The following is an 18,713-nucleotide window of genomic DNA, read 5'->3' on the forward strand; positions in this document are numbered from 1 at the left end:
CATTTGAACAGAGTGGACAGTGAAATCCTGTAAATACAGAGTGATAAGGAAGAAACAAAATCAAACCTGCTTTAAAACCCAGCAACACAACTGTAGCTGTATAACTTTACAACAGCAACACTGCTTTAACAAAAATGCAAAACAGCAAGACTTATTTGACATCAAAACAAAATTTAAAAAAAATGCTGTCTAATCGCTCTCACTGTACTTTGATGTCATACACAGAATGGTCTGTGCAGTGCTGCTTCAAGTCCAACACCTATTGTGTTTTATTAGGAGACGCACAACAGTTCTTCTGTGGCTTTATAGGTAATATTTTCACTTCCACAATTTAGCAAAATCAGACAATATTGTGTCTAATATAAACCACGATATTAACTTCTTATTATTAAATTGTTGTAAATAAATATCACATTTGGAACTGGTCAGTGCTCAAAAAATGCTGGGAAATCACTTCATGTAGCCCCAAGAATGATTACTGATAAACTGTCTGAAAAAAGAAAGTCACGTTTAGAGAAGAAAAAAATCACCCACTGACTTTCAAAGCTGCTAACGACTTTCTACTTCGAGGATCTTGATAGAAATGTAGTGGAGTGAAAAGTACAATATTTGTCTTTAAAATATAGTGAAGTTAAAGTCATAAGTTTCCAGAAAAAATAATACTCAAGTAAAGTACAGATACTCAAAAAGTGTACTTAAGTACAATACTTAAGTAAATGTACTTAGTTACTGTCCGCCTCTGCATATAGCACAGTTGTTACTCTAAGATCCTTACAGAAATATCTTCTTAATGGCTTGGGTTTAGGTAGACCCGGCACAGAGGCTGTGATTTAAAGTGCTTGCTTGTATTGGTGCAAGGCCTCCTTACACAAATTAAATTTGATCTTGTTGCTGTCCCAGAAAGCATGTTCATTAAGTGATCGCATTCTCAGAAACGCTAGACTAGTAGCCTTTGCCCACTGACCTTGCATTTGTTTTGGAGAATATGGGACACCCATTATTTTGCCATGGCCCAAAACAATGAGCTTATTTAGAATAAAAGAAATGAGGTGGAAAAAGTAGGTTACCTACAGGACAAGTCGGGAGGGTTGCCATGTGCACCAGTGATCCTCATTTTCCTGTTGCTCATTAAAGGGGCAATTCAACCAAAAATGGAGTCAAATGCAAGTAAAAAATAGCTTTAACCTTAAGAAACTGATACAGACTTGTTGCTGTTGAGCCACTGTGAGAAAAAATAAATCTGTTATCAAAGAGGTTTGAGCTTGATCCAGAACGTCTCTAATTTGGATAGGATTGAGCTCTCTGTAGTTATAAGCTGGGGATGTCTGGATGTGGGCGTTACAGTAGGACATGTGGTCTTGTTATGGTTTTGACTCTTAATTTTTATGTTTGGTACAGGAAGACAGAAGGAAAAATAGTCCTTTCTGAATAGGAGTGTGGAATCCTTAGTTTTTTCTCACCTGCCATTGGCAGAAAGTTCAGGTTGTTTCTGATGGTGACTCAGACTGTGTCTCTCCTGTGTCCCTGACTGCAGGAGAAACTGGAGCAGCAGTACGCGCAGAGCTATAAGCAGATCTCGATGCTGGAGGACGACCTGGTCCAAACGCGCAGCATCAAGGAGCAGCTGCACAAATATGTCAGGGAGCTGGAGCAGGCCAACGACGACCTGGAGAGAGCTAAGAGGTACATGACAAGATCGTTTTGTCATTCTAAACTAACTTGGCCCTGAGTTCCTGGATTGCTAGACTACTTTATGACAAGACTAGCCTACATGTTACCAATGCCCAACAAACATGGTGCAAGTGTCATGCTGAAGATACATTTAGGTCAGCATGTTTAAAATGACAACCTGGGTTGTACAGGGCCACCATCACATCTCTGGAGGACTTTGAACAGAGGCTAAACCAGGCGATAGAGCGGAATGCCTTCCTGGAGAATGAACTGGACGAGAAGGAGTCTCTGCTGGTCTCAGTGCAGAGGCTGAAAGATGAAGCTAGAGGTAAACTTTATGACAGGCCATACTTCATTTCACAGCATTGGCATTAAAGGTATAACAGCTGACATTTCCTCAGTTTTTCAATTTGACATGATGTGGAAATTATGAACGACTCTTCTTCACTATAATGACATGTATCCGATCAAATGAGGCAGAAAAATGTAATGTAATGCTTTTGGACAATACTTTAGCACAAAAAAGGTCATGTGCAAAGATACATAATTTATAAGAAATCTTACAAGTTGTGTGTATATTAATGGACTTATAATGGAAGTCAAACATTTTTGTGCGCCAACACAGAAGTTTGCATCACCCTGGTTCTCTTGACAAAAATCCAATAGGCTTTTTTTTCCCCATTAGCTTTTGGATCATTGCAGAAAATAAGCTCTGTGACCAACAAAAGCTTGTGAATCACAATCTTCAGGAAAAGCATCATTTAAGAATTCTGCAGCCTTAATAAAAATGGCAGAAGTAAAAAGCTAAATGTAGGCTATTAATTAAACTACACCACGGTCACATGACTTTAACGTCACCATCATTAAGCTTCAGATAACTTTCACTCTTTATTTCAAAAAACTTTTGCTAAAACTTTAAGTTAGAGAGTTTCCAAGAGCATGATTATAAGCATAACAAGGCAGTGAAAGTGGACTAGTGAGTATACGAGTTTACGTGATAATGTTTAATGTCTCGACAACCTCTAGTCCCATTTAGGCACTTATTATTAGCAGCCACCTTTTTCAAGACAAGCTTTTTTTTTTAAAAAAAAAAAACAAGTGGGGTATTACTGATTTTGTAGAATAAAACATGATAATATCTTGAGCTTGTGTGAGCCACAGACTTTTTTTTTTTAGGCATTAACCAAAAACCGAAGAAAAAAAAAAAAAGCTTAAGGGCGATGGACCTGGAAGTGCTCAGATTCTGACTCATTCCCAGGTTTTGGCCTAAAAAGTACTTGCATCCCTGCAGCACTCTATTCTGGACAAAAAGTTAAACTGAAATGTCAAAAAACTGAAAATGAATTGTCGAACAAAACTGTTTTCTGTGGTAATAAGCATACTGCAGCAGATGCTATCAAGTTTAAGAACTGAACACAAAACAGTTTGTGCAGGTTTATCGGTGCTAAATATGCATGTTCTTGTAGATTTGAGGCAAGAGTTGGCAGTTCGAGAGAGGACTTCAGATGTTGCCAGGATGTCGGCCCCCAGCTCTCCCACCCTAGACATTGATAGGACGGACTCAGCAGTGCAGGCCTCCCTGTCCCTCCCAGCCACACCTGTGGGGAAAAACATGGAGCATCCTTTCATTGCTTCCAAAGGTTGGTGCTGTATTTGGTCATTGAGTTTATTATTATTGATCAATAACAACAGCCTTGTTAATGGATAATGTAAAATTAAAACATCTTCTATTTTCTCTTAGTTTCTTAAAATTTAAAATTTAATTAAAATAGTATGAATTAAATATTCATTAAATTTCAGCAATTTTGAGTATCGTGTATTATGTATCAGTATTTTGTGCATATATTGTATATTATCATTGTATTGGTCACCTTGTTCTCTAATTATCATAACAGCATTAGCCATTGAAACTCATATTTTTCAGTCACACTTTTAACAGTCTGACTGCCAGCAGTTACATCTATTTTACCTCTGTTTTCTTTTCTCCAAAGCATTGACCAATGGCTGTGGAAACTCCCCCCTCACACCGTCTGCACGGATCTCAGCCCTTAACATTGTTGGTGATCTACTGCGGAAAGTTGGGGTAAAATGTCACTTAAACACTTAGAAAGAGCTACTTTTGATTCCGTATCAGAATGGACTCAAACGAAAATTAGATGCACATATTAATGGAAAAACTTGGGATGTCTCTTTTTGTGCAGGCTCTTGAGTCTAAACTAGCTGCTTGTAGGAACTTTGCCAAGGACCAGGCAGCAAGGAAAAATTACGCAACAGGAAATGGAAACCTCATCAACAGCAACGCAACCAAGTTCTCTCATTCGCTCCACACTACGTATTTTGACAAGACGTAAGTGCTTCGCTTTCTATTCTGTCTGCTCACCAGGCCCACACGACTGCACAGCTTTCTGGGGAGATTTGTTAGACATTTATTTATGGAAAATAATTAGGCTAATAGATATTAATTATCTCTTGTCTTCATTGTTTTTAATTATCAATTGTTTTGTCTTAATTCAAGTGAATTCAAATTTATTTGTATTGCACTTTTCACAATACGCATTGTTTCAGAGCAGCTTTACAGAAAATCATCATGTTAATGTTTATAATATCTTAAAGGGATAGTTCACCCAAAAATGAAAATTGTCATCATTTACTCACCCTCAAGTTGTTTCAAACCTGTATGAGTTTTCTTCTGCTGAACACAAAAGAAGATATTTTAAAGAATGTGGGAAACCAAACAGTTAACGGTAGCTGTTGACCTTCATAGTATGGGGAAAAAAAGTATTATGAAAGTCAATGGCTACCGCCATCTGTTTGGTTACCAACTTGCTTCAAAATATCTTATTTTGTGTTCAACAGAAGAAAGAAACTCATACAGGTTTGAAACAACTTGAGGGCGAGTAAATAACAGAATCTTCATTTTTAAGTGAACTATCCCTTTAATATCTTAATGCCTTCAGCATTTAACAAGTTACAGCTGATCGATAATATAGTTTACATTATATAGTATGCAGTACTCAAGAAGTTTGACGTGTACTGCGTGTATCCAGGTAAGGTTGGACATACTTATAGTAGGTGACGTATAATTAATTCAGGTTATTAATTTGTTATGTGGTAATATTGGGAATTATAAAACCTGTGAGGCTTTGTTCAATGTATAACAGTTTGGTATAGTGACAAGCCTAATTACAGTTTGCTGATGTGTAGCACTGACATGGTTAAGTGATGCATATGACAGGGTTAAAATGTGTGATCATATCACCCAGCCCCAAGCGGTTTACCTGAAGATTTATAATACTTAATATGTATAATACTTACATCATTCAGTTTACTGATGTATTGCTCATCTCTGTTCCTCACAGGAATATGAATGGCCTGGATCCTCTGACAGCCATGGCTTCCCCACGGACTGTGTCTCCTCCCGGCATGCTCCCTCTCAGCGTGTGAGAGACTTTCCCAGCGACCTCCACACAAGCTCGGACACAATGTGGAAACAGAGAGGACACTCGAAAGAATGTGTGAGTGCGTGTGTGTGAGAGAGAGACTGAGATGGCGTGCCTCCAGCATGTCTGACAGATACATGTCAGGCGTGAGGGTCCGTTCCTGTGACCTCTGTTCTCACGAGGTCTCACCTAAAGCCAGCAAAACGACAAAGGTCTGAGTCAGACCACAGCTTCTGTGTGAGTGTTTTAGTGTGTCGCACAATTCAAAAGATGTTAAAGGGATTTTCTTTTGAGGTGAACATCACTGTATGTTTAATGCAGATGAATGTGTGTGGGTTGTATGCGTGTTTGTGGGATCTGAGGTAAATCTGAACGTCGCCTCAGCCTGGATTTACATGTTCACTGTTTTCAGCTTCAGTAAAGGGTCTTAATGTGGAGGTCAGCAGATGTTTTTACTGGAATGAATGCCAAGAAAACATGTTCAATAGCATGGAAACATCGGCTACCTTTAAAAGCGCTCTAATGAATTATTAACCCAGTTACATCAGCTGACTGGCCACCAGTTTGCATGATGCAACCACTATTTTAGGGCTTCAAAAGGATTGTATGTATGTTTCTGAAACTGCACTTCAAAATCCACAGTTACCTAATGTTTACTGTGTCTAGATTCACGAGCTGCAGTGGTCATGATGGCATCGCACTATATCGACGCAAACAAAGACAGATACTGTTTCACTCGTGTAATGGCTTTGACTGTAAATCAGTCTGTGTGCAGTGTGACCTTCGTCACAGAACCTAATTTCTATCCCATGTGCCTCTGCTGGATCTGCTGGTGAGTTTGATATTCACCGTTTATTTATTTCACTCGTGGAACGGAAGCCAACTTATTTTTTTCACAGTATTTAAGTTCAGTTCATTTACGCCACAAGTATCAAGTATAGGAGCACTTGTTAGTGTTAATTTCCCCCTTTGAGTCTTTGATTTCACAGTTATCGCGCACTTTGTTGGTTGTTTTGTTCTATCTCATGTATATAGATTTGTAAACATGGCAGCGATGCCCAGTCTGTAGATACTAAAATTGGGCTGATGTGCTGTTTAATTTATTTCAGAATCTTTATGGCATGTTTTGACGGAGTGAATTTTACATACTGTGCATTGGTTTAAAATCATATCAAGATGTAAGATTGGTTGTCTAATATGTGCAAATAAACGGAAAATGCAAGTGTGGAGTTATGGTTTCTTTCAACAGTCATGGAAAAAAGTCCTGCATTTTTTACAGATGTTATTTTCCAGGTGAAAAGGTCTAGTGAATGGCCCATTCTATAAAATGCGTGCTTTTCACAGAACATTTTTGTAGGATTTCAGAAATTGAACAGGGTTGACTTGTGATGACTTGTGCCCAAGATAGATACATCCTGAGCAAACCCCATGCAGTTTAGCCTGATTCTGTTTCTATAAAGTGTACAAATTCGGCTGTACGTTGGACATGTTGGGACATCAAACATCTCAGCATCTCATTAAACATTTTTGATGGACTATTCATTTCTTTATTTCAAATGAGGGACAGGTTACTGAGTGCACCTTTAAATAAGGCATTAGAATTTGGCGAGGGAGGGAGGGAATGTGACTGTTTACTTCCAGCATGGCTTGATCATGTGACCACAGCACAGAGGTGTAAAGAGTACCTAAAAACCACACTGGAGTAAAAGTACAGATACCTTACAGTGAAAATTACTCCACTACACGTTACAAGTCACCAATTCCAAAACAACTTGAGTAAAAGTCTTAAGAGTATCTGATTTTAACAGTACTTAAGTATTTTACTTATACATTCTCAAGTAATTACATTTACTCCAATACTTTACACCTCTGCCACAGCAGGGCAGTTATCATTATTATTATTATTATTATTGGTCTGCTGTCCTACTCTCAGCAGTCAACAATTTACCATTGAGATCAAACACAAACAGCACTGAGACAATGAGAGAAAAGGACAGACAATTTTCTTCAATATATACAAATATATAAATAAGTTACTGATTTTAAAAATCAGTATCTACACGAAACTAAAAAATAATAATTTATAAGATATGACATTTATAATGTAAAGCATCTAGAAATAATAATTAAAAAAAAATCTTACATTATCTGTTTTCTACATACATTTGTTCCCAGAAGAATCTAAATTACAGTAATGTGAATGTCAAATTATAACTGGCCAGAGTAATAACTGAAATTAGATTTTCTAAATGTTTTATGAGATGATTCGAAGTGATTCAAGTTCCCATGTGGCACCATGTAATAGAAAAAGACTATGAAAAGTTCTGGTCCAATCTATTTTTTTACAGAAGTCCAAGAACCTTTATGCACTATGTCTGTGTACATACGCTATGACAAATACATCTGATTGTCCACTACCTAGGATTGGAAAAGACTAGGTTCCTGTGCACCGAATGGACAAAATGAAATGAGTATGGTGAAATACACACAAGGTGGTCACACATCACACATCAGTCTCCATGTCTCTGACACTTACTATGTAAAGGCACTGGACTGTAATCACAGTCTATGGTCATCTTAATGCTTGGCTTCAGTGAGTTAGTGTCTTTATGAGTGAAGGAGCTCTTAACCTCTCTGTCCTTCCGTCTGTCCAGCCAGTAGAAGGACAACATGATGAAGAGACCAGCCGTGGAGCCGTTTATGCTGCAGGCGAAGAACACGTAGGAGTATTGCCTAGTGCTGTCAACCAGGATTCCTGTTATACAACAATATATAACATATATACATGTTATAGATGTTGGAACTATAACATACCATTTACTGTATAAGTACAAAAAGTTTGGGGTCAGTATGATTTTGAAATGTTTTTGAAAAAAGTCACAAAGTGCTCACCAAGACTGCATTTATTTGATCAAAAATACAGTACAAACAGTAATATTGTGAAATATTATTACTTTCTAAAATTACAGTTTACTATTGTAATATATTTAAAAATGTAATTTATTCCTGTGATGCGAAACTGAATTTTCAGCATCACGACTCCAGTCTTCAGTGTCACATGATCCTTCAGAAATCATTCTGATATGCTGATTTGCTGCTCAAGAAACATTTCTTATTATTGTTCATGTTGAAAACAGTTGTGCTGCTTAATATTTGTGCTGAGATATCATTTTTATTTCAGGATTCTTTGACGAATAGAAAGTTCAAAAGAACCACATTTATTTGAAATAGAAATATTTTGTCTTTGCAGTCATTTTCAATCAATTTAATGCGTACTCTGAATAAAAGTAATACTTAAAAAAAAACATACTGACCCCAAACCTTTAAAACAGTAACATATGTACAGATATTAACTAGTTTGCGAGTGTTTTGAAGAATATTTGTAACTAAACAGTTTTGGTTCCTATTGACTTCCATTGTAATTTAAAACAAAACTGTTTGGTTACCAACATTCTTCAAAATATCGTTTACGTTCCACAGAAGAAAGTATGTTACACAGTTTTGGATCAACATGAATGTGAGTAAATGATGACAGAATTTTCTAAAGGCCATTTTAAAAATAAATTTGAGGCTGATATAGCATATATATATCATTGTTTAACACCCTCAGAGCTCGTTTGTAAAATGTTTTGTTATTGCTAAACATCAGTTTCTCTGTGAAAAAAAATGAATGGGATATTTCTGGGAGTCTGCTGTTGTGTAATGAGCTGCTCATTGTCATGTGCCTTGACATTTAAGTTTCCTTGGTAATGGTATCTGGAGAGGATCCCTAGTGCCTGATGTTCTGCTCACCTACAAAAGCCTTTCTGGACATCGGCCTGCAATTGAACTGGCATTATCTCATTATCTAACATATAGGGTCATGACTGACCTGCTACCAACGACATCACATGACCCTCACAGAATCAGGCACCTTTGTATCACACACACACACACCACCCAAACTCTGCATTTTTACATTTTCAAAAACTTTATTCTTTATGATTTATAAGGTCTTCCAGCCACTTCTATCAAACCTCTACAATTAATCCAAATGCCGCTGCAAGATTAATCTTTAATGAGCTGAAAAGAACGCATGTCACACCTCTATTTATCAGTTTGCACTGGCTACCAATAGCTGCTTGCATAAAATTCAAGGCATTAATGTTTGCCTACAACAGTGTTTCCCAACCTTTTTTTAGTCGCGGCATCCTTTGGAAATTTTAACAAACCTGTGGCACCCTACAAAATTTTGGATAAAAGCATCTGCTAAATGACTAAATGTACATGTAAGCAGTTTTCCTCATGGGGACCAAACAATGCCCCCACAAGGTCAAAAATTACTGACAGTATTATGCTTGTAGGGACTTTTGGTCCCCATAAAGTAGGAAATACCAGGTACACACTGACCAAACTTCTATAAAGGGATTAAAATTCTCTCATCAATTACTCATACTTCCCAGTTAAAATGCTGGGCTAATCTTTTTTGAGAGCATATAATGACAAAAAACAGGTAAAAGTACCACATGTAGTCCATACAACTACTGCTCTATATTCCAAACTCCCAAGGCCAGACTGGGGCAAATTTAATATATATAATAATATACATTACATTTACATTACTATCAAGAGTAATTAAACAAATGCAGGGAAAATGATCTTTTGTGTGTATTTCATTTCGTTTGATCCTAACATTTAAATTTACCCCAGCTCCCAAGCCCACTGGCCTACAGTACCACCTTAAAAAAACAAAGAGAAAATAACCGTAATTAATTATATTTATATTTAACTATTAATTATCTACTTTTATTTAATTAATATGTAATATATTTGTATTTAAATATGTATTAATTAATTATAGATTAATAAATAAATCAAATAAATAAAAAGTAACCTACACTGATTGTTCCAACTACATACTGTATGAGTATAATAATTTACAGAAGCCATAATAAAAAATAAATAATAATAGTAAAAATGACAAGGAAAAATTAGTCACAAGACACGCCAAATCTTTCTTCAGTTCTCCTGATGGCCAGTCTACACCTGACAAGTACCCTACAGATGGAGGGGAAGAAATTTTGATGAAATACCGACCTAAATTGTGGTTTGTTTATCATAAAGCTATTCTATGACTTTAATTGTTGAATATTGAACATGAACTGACTATCTGCTTCAAAGGAACTACTTTTATGGTGCTTTTTTTGTTTGTTTGTTTTGGCGCGTGAGAGCCACTTCATTTTTGTTTGGAAAAGAACACAGTGTATGTACTTACAAAAAACAAAGTCACATGAAGGTGGCATTTTTTGGCCTTGACAAATACAAGCAGGCATGTCATTTTAACCCACTAATGTAGTACTAAAGCATAAGCAAACTGTAGGTAAAATGCATTACATCACCTGCTAACGGCGGGCCAAGCAGCAGCATGATGCTCTCCATAATGCTGATGAGGCCCAGGGCGGATGGGAAGCGGCTCATCTCGACCGTGTCCATCAGTACGGTGAACAAACAAGGAGCCAATGAGACTCATGGAAAACCCAAACACTATAACATATGCCAACAGTACTGGGAAACTGGTCGCCATCCCACAGATGCAGTTGCTTAATCCGTTGATCAGCACCGCCGTGGCAAACAGGTAGGCGAAGTTATGGCTTCCACGGAAGCGAGGCAGCCCGAAAACCAGCGCTGTCACGGGCCGAACTGTGATGTTGATCAACCCGAGGATGGCCATCAGTAGAGCAGCTCGGTCTTGCTCCATACCATAAGCGGTGGCATAGGGAACCAAGTAAACTAGGGACACCACGAAGCCCAGCATCATCCAGGACAACCCAAGAGCATAGGCACAGAAGTACGGGTTACTGCACAGCAGGTCGAAAGCCATGTGCCTGCACAGGAAAGACATGATGGTGGAGAGAGTGGCTTGTAGACGGCCTTTCAGACCCTCTCGTTCCTGAGAAATGGGAAGGCAATTGGTTTTGAGTTGGCGATTGTTCATCTGTCCGGTTCTAGCTTCCATCTTTGGTTTGGCCCCAAGGGGGCGCATTACGGCCCCACAAACGCAGCGGTTGAGCAGAACCCCTCCCAATACCAGAAAGCTGCCCCGCCAACCGAAGCTGCTCAGCAGATAGTTGGCTAGCAATGGCAGGGTGCTCAGCCCGAGTGCGGTGCCAGTGGAAGACAAGGCGTTGGCGAATGCCCTGCGCCGCACAAAGTAGTGACCCACCATGGTAATCGACGGCTGGAAAGACAAAGAGAATCCCATTCCTGAGAAGGAAAGATGATAATTCAGTCCATGCGGCCTACTGAGCAATCATATTCACACCACTGTTTCTGAGAAGGTAATATACAGGCCTGTGATAATTCCAGCAGTGATATACAGCTCTACTAATGTCTGTGCAAATGAGCTGGCTGCCATTCCCAGTCCGCTCAGGATCCCGCCAATAATTATTGTTGCACGGCAACCGAGGCACTCCACGAGAACACTACATATGGGGCCTACGGAAAGACAAAGGCATTGTAATGTGAACAATAACGAACATGGCTGATCGCGAATACACACAGTGTCACGGTGTGCACACAATAGCTGCATCTGACTTACAGATGATCCCGTTTAATGTCCGCACACACATGCAGATGATGACAAACAATAGTTTTCCCCAAACACTGGCTATTTAAATTTGGTATTGAAAAACTCTATATCTGCAAATGAAAGTCTGTTCGCTGCATTTGATACGCTTTCACAGAAAGGCCTTAATTTGATTATGGGATCAGGCTGCTATTTCCATGCAGTAATATGATGCAGCCCACATAAACATGGACTAGATTTACATAAATCACTCAAATTTTTGAAGACTTACACATAACATGCAGGGGAAAAAACTACACTAATTAAGAATCCGTTCCCATTACTTATTTATTCAGACCTTCTTTTTAGTAAACGGTAACCACTTTGTGCTAATTTGTTCTCTAGTTTTGATTTTGTTCAAACGAGGTAACAGATTAGTACAATTTAGCCAAGATTTCCTGAAAGGGAGTGAATGAATAAAATGTGACCACATATTAATAAGTTGTGGGAACAAATTCTTAATTTGTAGCCACAATATGTTTTTTTTTCTTTATGTCATGTGATCCATACTGTATAAATGCATAATTTGGACTATAAAGCAACTCTGGGCCTCAAGACCCACTTTCCTGAAGAGTTTAGCTCCAACTCTGATCAAACTCCTTGTGCTTAATTAGCCTGATCAGGTGTGTTCGATTAGGGTTGGATTGGATCTCGAGGGCCAGGATGTGTCCAAAATCACCCCCCCCAACAAGGACAAAGAGAACCATAAAAGTAGTTCTTTTTGCCAGAGCTCTCAATTTCTGTGAAAACAGAAGCTCAGAAATTCTGTCTAAGACGTCCATTTTGTGTTTTATGGAAGAATAAAAATATTATGTGTTCGGAAAGACATGAAGGAGAGTGATGACACTTTTCATTTTTGGGTGAACTAAACCTTAGTATTTTCTGTTGGATTGTATGCACTCAATTGATATATGTATATCACAATTTACATTTGGGTAATACAATGTGCTTAAAGGGGTTATGAAATGATATTTACACATGATGTTACTTTCAATGAAGGCATACTGCAGTATGCAGTATCCAGCTAACTCCCCAGTTTAAAATATTAGGGTTTTCTTTCAGCCTTCTGAAACACCAGGATTTGAAATCATCACAATTTTGCTCTACACACCTCTTAACATGCACATGTAAATCAAGTGTGCTCTTAATATGGAGGGTGGAAGGCGCCAAAATTCTTTAAATGGAACATGTGAAATTTAACCCTGTCATCACGCACTGTCTGTCTGCATTAAGGTGGCAATTTTGAATGTGTTTCTTTTGTATGTGTAGACAAGCACATTCTGGCCATGTTAAAGGGGTCATAGGATGCTACATGCACTTTTAAACTTTTTCAAAGTTGTTTGAACTGAAATGTGTGTTGGCAGTGTGTGTACACAACCACCCTATAATGATAAAAATCCACCCAGTGTTTTTTTTTTATCTACTAAAATCTTTACCCCTTTCTTAAATCGAGCCGATCTCAGATGCCTGTCTGTGTGATGTCACAAAAACAGGCCCCTCCCACGATAGTTTGATTGACAGTAGCGTTTCAGCACAGACTGGACTGGCATCTTACCTTAGACCCACCCTGAGTCAGCTGTCATCAGTCCGCCATTGTTTCACCGCCAGAGCAGATGTAGGCAAGAATGACTCCTAAGCGATTGAGGTGCTCTGTTGTTGGATGTAATAATGAACATAGCAGTCGTCATTTACTCCCGACATCTGAGCCGCTAAAGACGCAGTGGATTACGTTTGTTTTTGAAGGGAATGCGAATCATTCGTGATCCAGCTTCACCTACAGAAGAAGTGAGTATAAGGTTTTTTAATGAATCTTTGGAAATCGCCTTTCCTAACAATGTGCTAATTAGCAAGTTTCACTTGATGAATCATATCAACTTGTGGAAAATGGGCCTCCAATGACCCCTTTAAGGCATCGGTTTCTGTCACATTTCTTTAGTATGTGTAAAGACACAGTTTTAAGATGATGAATTTGAACTTGTCTTTCAGTGTGCTCACATTCTGGCCATGTTTGAATGTGCAATCATTTTAAAGCAGATTTACATCTAGATTTACCTACATATAAATAATTTATTTAGTTCACTGCTACAGTACACTGCTTTACTGATATCTACTGTGCTGTAGTAAATTAATTAGTTACGATTTAAATTAATACTTTTCTACCTGAGAAGAATGTTGAACAAAACAACTAAAAAGCACATGACTGACATCACACAACATACGATATATTATCCCTCATGAACAAATATAACCTCTGATGTTTACATATGTGCATACCAGTGTACAATTATAATATCCTTCATGAATAAACATGACGTCTGATGTGTTGTATACATATACAACAATGTACCATTGCATCACATATGCAAATATAGTTTGGAATACAGCAAATCCATTGCCTGCTGTGTGTGTTGTCACAGACAAACAGTGCATGTTGACACGGTCAAATTTCATGCGTTCTGTTTAAAGGATTTTGGCGCTTTCCACCTTCCATATTTTAACAACTCATGTCTGTCCATCAATCACAAGAGTGATAACGCTGTTGAGTAAGACTACAACATTGTTCTGCACTTGTGCATACCCTACCAAAAGATCAATCTATTATCTATTTTTATCAACATGCCAGTGTGTTCTTTGGTTGAATATAATTATATTGTGTGAAGAAAGCACTTTTTCTGCCTTGACTCAAACATATACAGCTTTATTACAGCGCTGGACATCTTGAGTATAAAAATACAACACGCATGTCAATTGCTGTGGAGGAGGACGGGAATATGTTGTGATGAAGTTCAAAAGTAAGTACGATTAATCTGATTGCTATACTCATGTTGTGATATTTGGATTAAGTTACTGATTACATTTTCAGTAAGCAATTAATCATTTATACTGAATAATATATATTTTTAAAGTAATCTTCCTAATACTGAATAATATATATTTTTAAAGTAATCTTCCTAACTCTGATCCCGTCCCAAATTTAAGCCACTGGTTAACATGTTTGACCACTCAAACAAACTGAGGAATGTCCTGAAATTGTTTATACTTTTCAGGAAATCGTCCCATTAGGCTTATTTATAGTTGTCTTTGCACATTAGTCTGGAAAAAAATCCCACACCTTTAAAAAGTAATTTTATCAATTGAGTCTGAGAAGGTATCATATCCCAAGACACCAAGAGTGAAAATGAGTTTCAAAGAATATCATCATCCCCTTACGGCCTTTTCTTTTTTGTGTGTTAAATAAAAAACTTGATTTGATGTGACACTTTGCACCCAGTGAGCACAGCAGTTAGTACAGTGCAAATTACTTCAAGCTCTTTAAAACCTAAGGGAGATTGAACATTTGCCCTGTTTAAATTAAAGGGGTCATATGATGTTGCTAAAAATAACATTATTTTGTGTATTTGGTGTAATGAAATGTGTTTATGCGGTTTACGGTTAAAAAAACACATTATTTTCCACAATCTGTATATTATTGTTTCTCCCCGCCTTTCTGAAACGAGTAGAGTTTTACAAAGCTCATCGGTCTGAAAAGCGAGGTGTGCTCTGATTGGCCAGCTATCCAGTGCGTTGTGATTGGCCGAATACCTCAAGCGTGTGACGGAAATGTTACGCCCCTTGCCATATTGTGATGCCTTGTCCCGGCCGGAGCGACGAGACAAAAACATTAAAACCCATTATAAACGAGGCATTTGTTGCATCCAGTGGGGAATCGTGACGTAGACATGTGGGGGCGTGTTAGAACGAGCCATTTTAGGTAGGCGTGGTTGACTCTTAACTTTTATAAAGAATATCTCTTTGGATTTGAGTCTTTAGTCTTTGCTACTTTGCAACAGATCTTCTTTATGCACCAAGAGCTTGTAACACTCCAAAGAGAAAGAGATACTCCAATATCGCATCATATGACCCCTTTAAGTAAATACTCAAAATGAATTACTAAATCAATAGGATTTGTTCATATGAAAATAAATGTGATTTAAATCAAATACATTATATATGATTTGTGTCTTTACTCTTATCTAACATTGGTAATGGATGGTAGTGGCTGCATATCTGGTGTACTTTGTCCTCAAACACAGCTGCCTAGTAATGATGAATAAGCTGTATTAAGCTGAATAAAAATCCCGGTGCCCCAAATCCTTCTCACCACGTCAGCTATTCTATGAGTTAGTACTGACTGGGATGGTGTGCAATAACTGGATAAATTTCCCTGTGAAGTGATATATCAATGCACACTCCTTACGATTTAAAATCTCACTTACGATGGCCAAAACTCCCACTGTCATCCTCTGACCTCTGTGTGTGTTTAAGCTTCATGTTATGAAACAGATCAGTGTTGCACAACCGTTTAAGAACAGTAACTTGATAGAAGTGTTTTTCAAATACTGTATCTGACCCTGTGGTGCGGGTGAATGTGGGAGCACCGTGAGGATTGCATCACGAAGCGTGGATGAACTAATGCAAACTAATGCATTGAACACATGAATCAGTAGTATTAGAGATCCCTCCCTACCGCCTGCATGGAGCACTGCTATCATGATGGCTGGCACCCATGACGTTTCAGTGTTGCTGGCTTGGAAGTCATTCTGCAAGTCTGTGTAAAATATCCCAATGCAAGAAGGGAAAGCCAGAGTCATCGCTAAGACCAGAACAGTAGCTGCAACGACCACCCAGCCCCAGCCACCATCAGGCGCCACCGAACCACCGCCGCTGTCCTCCGCTCCTCCAGTGGAATGATGCTGCACCTCTGGAAAACTGGAGTATTCTTCTTCCTGTTGGTCTGGCTCCTCAGACCCAGGATCTGTTTCTACGGCCTGCAGAGAGGACGTCCTGCTCTGCGTTACAGCGGTTGTGGCAGCATCAGCGCTGTTTGCCCGGGCCTGATGAATCTCCACACCCTCTGTCATTATGTCTCCTCACTCAAGTGCCTACAGGGATGAGACAACAAGCAAATTATCATCCATTTTACAGTACTATCTAAACACATGTTAAATATGCACTGTATGCAAAAAGGAGTGCTTAAAATCAACACAAACACACACATAGATAGATTGCCACCCATATTGTGGGATTGAGTGCTGACTGCTGAGTAACTTGATATCTTTTAGACTCTTGTTTGTCACGGAAAATCATATTGTCCTGCTGTGACCAAGCAAAAAATAAAATGAAATAAAATACTAAAATTATTTTAAGCCTATATATTGGAAAATGAAAAAAATATGGAATGTATATATATATATATATATATATATATATATATATGAAGAGTTCAGATGCAAAAGCCTCTAAGTGCCATCTGAAATTTTCTTCTAAAATTAGCATTTTTATCAAGCTCCTATGCTTAGGTTCAGTAATTTTACTTTAGTGGCAAAGTATATTTTTTTCGTATTACAGATTTTAACATATGTTCTGCATTGCCAAAATTTCATGATCACAGCTGTCTCTTTATAATACACCAGGACAAAAACTAAAAAAAAGTTTGATAGCTATGTAAAACATCATTGCAGTCTACAATAATGAATGGCGACAATTTGATTTGACTTAATTTGATTAATTAAGAATTTGACGCGGCATACGTTTGATAGTACAATGTACAAGAAAGTTTTATAATTCCTCACTTTTCTTTTCTGTTCCGTGACTGTTCTTAATAAGCCAACGTTCACCGGCAGCACGCGCACAATCAGGTCCTGAAAAGCACCGGTAATCCGCACGGCCCGTTACGCGTTGCGATTAACATTCTCAAACAACCGAAAATGATTTTTTTATTCGTTTATACGCTTGATATTTCGTCCACCTGTCTCCATGAGGCTATCAGCTGTTTCATACTGGCACAGCGCGAGTAATTCATTTGATCATTACACAATTAAAGCGCCTTGATTCTCCGAAACGCGATACAAAGTATCTAGATGATCAGATATCTCAATTTATACCACAAATCCTAATAACGCAAATAAAGCAGAGGTCAAAAGATAAAGACACCACACCTGCTCATTCACGGTCAGTCATAGTGTAGCTCCACACACACACAGCTCACCATAAAGTCCAATAAAGCAGCCAGCAGGTTATGGTGTTAGGCTGAATGCGACTAAATAAGCACCAGTTTGTTTTATTCCTCACCGTTAGGACGTAGATGACATCTGTACTTGACGTTTAGTGGTCCTCCGTGTGTGCTGCTGTTGACCACACTTTATAAACTCCATTATGATCTATTTATCGCTGCCCCTTTGCCACGCTATCGAAATCTGACGTAATAAAACGACAGTCCCACCCACTTCAATGCGAATAAACCACAGCATCCCGTTATGATAAGATACTGAAGGAGCTTTTCCTTTTTCATACCGTATTTTTGTTGATGGTAGTTACTTATACTACTCCCAGTGAACACTATTAAGGGGTTAAAGTAAAAAACGTAAAAGGTGCACGTAGTCATTTCTTACGATTCAATAAAATATTTTATTTTAATGTTTGTTTATGAGAATTGAAAACACGTGATAGTGTATGAAGCTGATGAGTGTATATCTGTTTTGACCACTGATTTTTTTTTTTAAGAAAACAACATTTTTATACAGCAAAGATGCATCAAATTGATCAAAACTGACAGTAAATATATTTATAATGTTAAGATTTATATTTCAAATAAATGCTGTTTTTGTTTCCACCAAAATATTAAGCATTCCAACTGTGATAACACTGATAAAAAAAATGTGTCTTGAGCATCAAACCAGCATATTAGAATGCTTTCTGAAGGATCATGTGACACTGAAGACTGGAGTAATGATTGCTTTGCCATCACAGGAATAAATTACATTTTAAAATATATTCAAATAGAAAACAGTTATTTTAAATTATATAATAATATTTCAGTATTACAGTTTATCACTGGAAATAATGTTTTTTTTAGCATCAGATCGTTTCAAGTCACCATGTAATCAAATGGATGATTCTTTATGTTTATGTTGAGCTGTTGTTATGTTTTTATTATAAATTATATGCATATTATTTAA

At 37.8% G+C, this 18,713-nt stretch overlaps 1 protein-coding gene and 1 pseudogene across 2 annotated transcripts in view; one reads left to right on the forward strand and one right to left on the reverse strand.

Moving 5' to 3' along the window:
* The window catches only part of ndel1b (nudE neurodevelopment protein 1-like 1b), an 18,761-nt gene extending 12,428 nt beyond the window's left edge, over nt 1–6,333 (forward strand). The window contains exons 4-9 of one of the 2 annotated variants that reach the window (XM_016463153.1): nt 1,535–1,683; nt 1,863–1,999; nt 3,138–3,311; nt 3,663–3,754; nt 3,873–4,018; nt 5,031–5,115. In XM_016463153.1, coding sequence (XP_016318639.1) covers nt 1,535–1,683; nt 1,863–1,999; nt 3,138–3,311; nt 3,663–3,754; nt 3,873–4,018; nt 5,031–5,115 — 783 coding nt within the window. Of the gene's footprint in view, nt 1–1,534; nt 1,684–1,862; nt 2,000–3,137; nt 3,312–3,662; nt 3,755–3,872; nt 4,019–5,030 lie in introns of both variants that reach the window. The other variant, XM_016463154.1, reaches the window with a different exon arrangement.
* A 954-nt stretch (nt 6,334–7,287) lies between these two features.
* LOC107670533 (monocarboxylate transporter 6-like) lies at nt 7,288–17,753 on the reverse strand (annotated as a pseudogene).
* Nucleotides 17,754–18,713: the final 960 nt, after the last annotated feature.

Source organism: Sinocyclocheilus anshuiensis, unplaced genomic scaffold (genome assembly GCF_001515605.1).
Source record: "Sinocyclocheilus anshuiensis isolate Anshui unplaced genomic scaffold, SAMN03320099.WGS_v1.1 scaffold476, whole genome shotgun sequence".
NCBI lineage: Eukaryota > Metazoa > Chordata > Actinopteri > Cypriniformes > Cyprinidae > Sinocyclocheilus > Sinocyclocheilus anshuiensis.